Source organism: Athene noctua, chromosome 7 (genome assembly GCF_965140245.1).
Source record: "Athene noctua chromosome 7, bAthNoc1.hap1.1, whole genome shotgun sequence".
NCBI lineage: Eukaryota > Metazoa > Chordata > Aves > Strigiformes > Strigidae > Athene > Athene noctua.
Genome location: NC_134043.1, coordinates 25,146,134 through 25,149,433, shown reverse-complemented (window position 1 = coordinate 25,149,433; position 3,300 = coordinate 25,146,134). Strand labels below are relative to the sequence as shown.

Below are 3,300 nucleotides of genomic sequence, written 5' to 3'. Positions count from 1 at the left end.
GTGTGTTGAGTTGCACATGAAAATGAAACTTTGAGTTCCGCAGGGTGGATGTGTCATGTAAACCAATATACTTTTGCATTCAGATGGCAGGTCAGAGATATTACTTGTTTTTCTTCTTTCTTCTTTTTCTCTTGCTCTCTTTCTCTTTTAAATTTTTTCCCTTTCTTTTTCTTTTCTCTTTTTTTTTTTTTTTTTTTTTTTTTCAAAACAAGGGATTCCCAGTGAAATATTGGAGTCGATCTCTGTTCAGTTTCTTTTCTTTCATCCTTCGATTCTGGAACCAGATTTTAACTTGCCGGTCAGTGAGGTTGAGCATTCTGGACAACTGCAGTCTTTTCTCTTTGTTTATGTACACGTTGAAGAAAAACTCCCGTTCCAGTTCTCTTATCTGATATTTGGTATAGGGACACCTCTTTTTTCTTGATCGCTGGGGGATTGCTGAAATTCAAGAGAGAATAAACTGATTTATGCTGCTGCTACGAACATGCTCAGCTAGGAAGAGATCAGAGACTTTGACAATATCCCATTGCCTGGAAAGCAGCCCTCTAGCAGTTAAAAAAAAATATTCCTGGGGCTTTTACCCTCTGGGTGACTTAGCAAAAAAGCGAATATTTCCCAACTTCTCCTTAAAAGAGAGCACTTCGAGCAATACAGAGAGATATTTAAATGGGCTGGAAAAATTCCAAGTTTCTCAAACTCCTCTCACCCACACCCCACACACACACACACACCCCCGCCCCAAACAAACGAAGATCTTAAGCTCTGTACCGAAGGCAGCTCTGAGCACTACCTGTGAAACCTCCCCGTCTCCGCCCCGCCAAATCAACAATTTAATAACAATTAATATCCTCTTCCAAGAATACCTTAAGCCCACCTAAATTGGTTTCCTATCGTAAACACGCTTTACAACGGCAAAGGAAATCTTATAGGATATATAAAATCCTTTGGATGCTTATAAAATTGCACATAAAATGCGGCTTGACAAAGTGTTGGCCTTGTACTCTTGCCCCCAATTTACTACTGATACCTACCTGAACTGTTGCTCTTCTCTGCAACAGCCTCACCAGAAGGGGAATCGGCGCTGTTTGCTGGTGTCACTTTCTTCTCTTGGCTGGAAGGTGTTTTACTGCAAGTGTTGTTCTGGGCTTTCAAGTCGCCCTTGTCCGCGTCCCCCTCGCCCTCGGAGTGCTGCTGGTACGGGGGTCCGGGGGCTGTCTCGTAAAACTGGTCGAAGCCTTGCGGCAGAATGCCGTTCCTCCCCACCGAGCTGTAGAAGTTGGAGGCGGCGGGAGACGGTCCGTGGTGGCCGCAGACAGGGTCCGTTTTGAATAACATTTCCGTCCTCCTGTTCGCAGGCTGCAGAAAGTCTCTGTGCATCACCTCTTCAGCTGAGTAATAAGGAGCATAACTGCCCCTATACTGCCATTTGCTGCGCTCTAATCCGTATTCCCTGAATGCTACTTCGCGCACAGGTTGGACATGAGGTAAATTAGAAGAATAAGGAAAAGTCATTTGACAGGACGACGATTGCGACAAAAAAGAGGGTTTCGTCGAGAAATCTGAGGGTGAGACGTAATAAGCGCACCCTGGCAGATACATATTGGATGTGCCGTGACTGCAATCGTCAAACTCAGTCATGTCTTCCTTTTTGCGATTGCAAGCAACCAGGAGGCTTCAATGCATTGAACAAGATCCATCTATTGCACAAGAGGGTTTGGACAGGATCAACTAAGAAAAAATCCCCACCGTGTGCTGACGTGCAATTCATCTTGATTGATTCTAGTGGTAATTATGTCACGTGACGCGATGTAGAAATGTCCTTATATCTATATCAGCCCCTCGGAAAGGCTCTAAGATCTCTCCAAAGAGCCCTCCCAGCACGGAGAGACGAGCGCAGCGTTTCCACAAATATAGCCGGTTTTCCCCCTCATCCTTTCACCGGGCGATGAGACACACGTCGGTGGTGCGGCTAATCACCTGGGGCCGCGCCGCGCCGCCCGGGCGGGCGCCTGCCCACCGCCGCCGCCGCCCGGCGCGGAGCCCCGCGGAGCGCAGCCCCCCGCCCGCATCGCCGCCCGGCCTCCGCCGGCAGCCAGCGGGGGATGCGGCCCCCGTCGGGGAGCGGGGGCCCCTGGAGCGCGGGCTGCGGGCTCCCAGCCGGGCGCCCTCGGCTCGGAAACGTGGTCGCTCCTCGTTAGAGGGAGCGATGCTCGCCGACCGCCGCTCACGCGGATGATGCGCGGGTGACGACTCGCCCGGGAAAGCCAAGTCCCAGTCACACGCTCTAGCCTACGAGTGGATCTGCCTGCCCGGCTCCAGCAATCCACAGTTGGCACCAAAACCGTCCACGAGATCCAAAGCCCGAGTCCCCGTCACCTCGTTTTCCCTCGCTCATAAGCCCCGACCCTGCTCGCTTGTGTCAGGGCGCCAGGGACAAACTGAAATGAGAAATATGCGAGCAGAGCATCTCTCAGGAGCCGGTTTTAAGACAGGGAGACAATTTCGGGCTCTTCTGGATGGCGAAGGGCTAGGGCAGGAAGAGAGGTCCACCGAGCACGGTTTCCTTGGGAAGCAGAGCAGCAACACAAAGTGACCTCTGTTCCCGTGCCTCCGACTCCCACCAAAATGTTCATTTTCATTGGAAGGGAAAAGCAGGGTTGGGAGCGGGCGGCACGCACAACACCCGCCAGCCCCGCGGCCGCCCTGCCTTCGAGGGCTCCTTTTTGCCAATTTTCTTTTTCTCCTTGAAATATCATTTTACACAGGCGAGCACAAACCGGGTCACAAAGGCTGAAAAGAGAGGAGAACAAGTAATACGCGCCAGCAATAGCCCTATGCTCGAGCAATTCCTCATTCCAGAAACGTTTGCCAGCTCTCTATGGGAATGCCTTTTTTTCCGCCACTGTACAGCATAGCCAGAGTAGCCCCGCCACATGCCGCTCTCCAAATAAACCCGAAATCTGGGCGAGCTCTCCACGCCGAGCAGGGTCGGCCCCTGCAACCCAGGCGATCCCCGGGCGTTCCGGCCGGGCGGCAGACCCCGCATCACCTTCAAAAAGGCAGCCTCCAGGTCCCAGAGCCAGCAGAGAGCCTGGCAGGTAGGGAACCGGCCCCAAAGCGCCGCGGGCAATTGGGGGGAAGGCCCGGGTGCGCCCCGGCTCTGCGAGGCGGCGGTGCCCGCGGAGAGCTCGCCCAGGCGCAGGCTGCGCGCCCCGCGGCCCCGCCGCCACAGGCGTCTCCTGCGCGCCCCCGGCACCGCGCTGCGGTGAGGCTCCGGGGGCGGGAGATCCGCAGCCCGGG

The 3,300-nt window shown here is 53.7% G+C and overlaps 1 protein-coding gene across 1 annotated transcript; it reads right to left on the bottom strand.

Moving 5' to 3' along the window:
- Positions 1 to 202: 202 nt before the first annotated feature.
- Positions 203 to 1,638, bottom strand: HOXD11 (homeobox D11). The gene is made up of 2 exons (XM_074910953.1): positions 1,032 to 1,638; positions 203 to 438 (listed from the first exon to the last, which is right to left on the bottom strand). The coding sequence occupies exons 1-2, from the start codon at positions 1,636 to 1,638 to the stop codon at positions 203 to 205; spliced, it is 843 nt and encodes a 280-aa protein (XP_074767054.1).
- Between the last annotated feature and the right edge of the window lie 1,662 nt (positions 1,639 to 3,300).

What these genes read in the sequence shown, in the direction of transcription:
- HOXD11 (XM_074910953.1), bottom strand. Translation starts at nt 1,638, where the DNA reads ATGACTGAGTTTGACGATTGCAGTCACGGCACATCCAATATGTATCTG. An exon ending in AGAGAAGAGCAACAGTTCAG is followed by an intron (nt 439 to 1,031) that starts GTAGGTATCAGT and finishes CTTGAATTTCAG; the next exon opens with CAATCCCCCAGCGATCAAGA.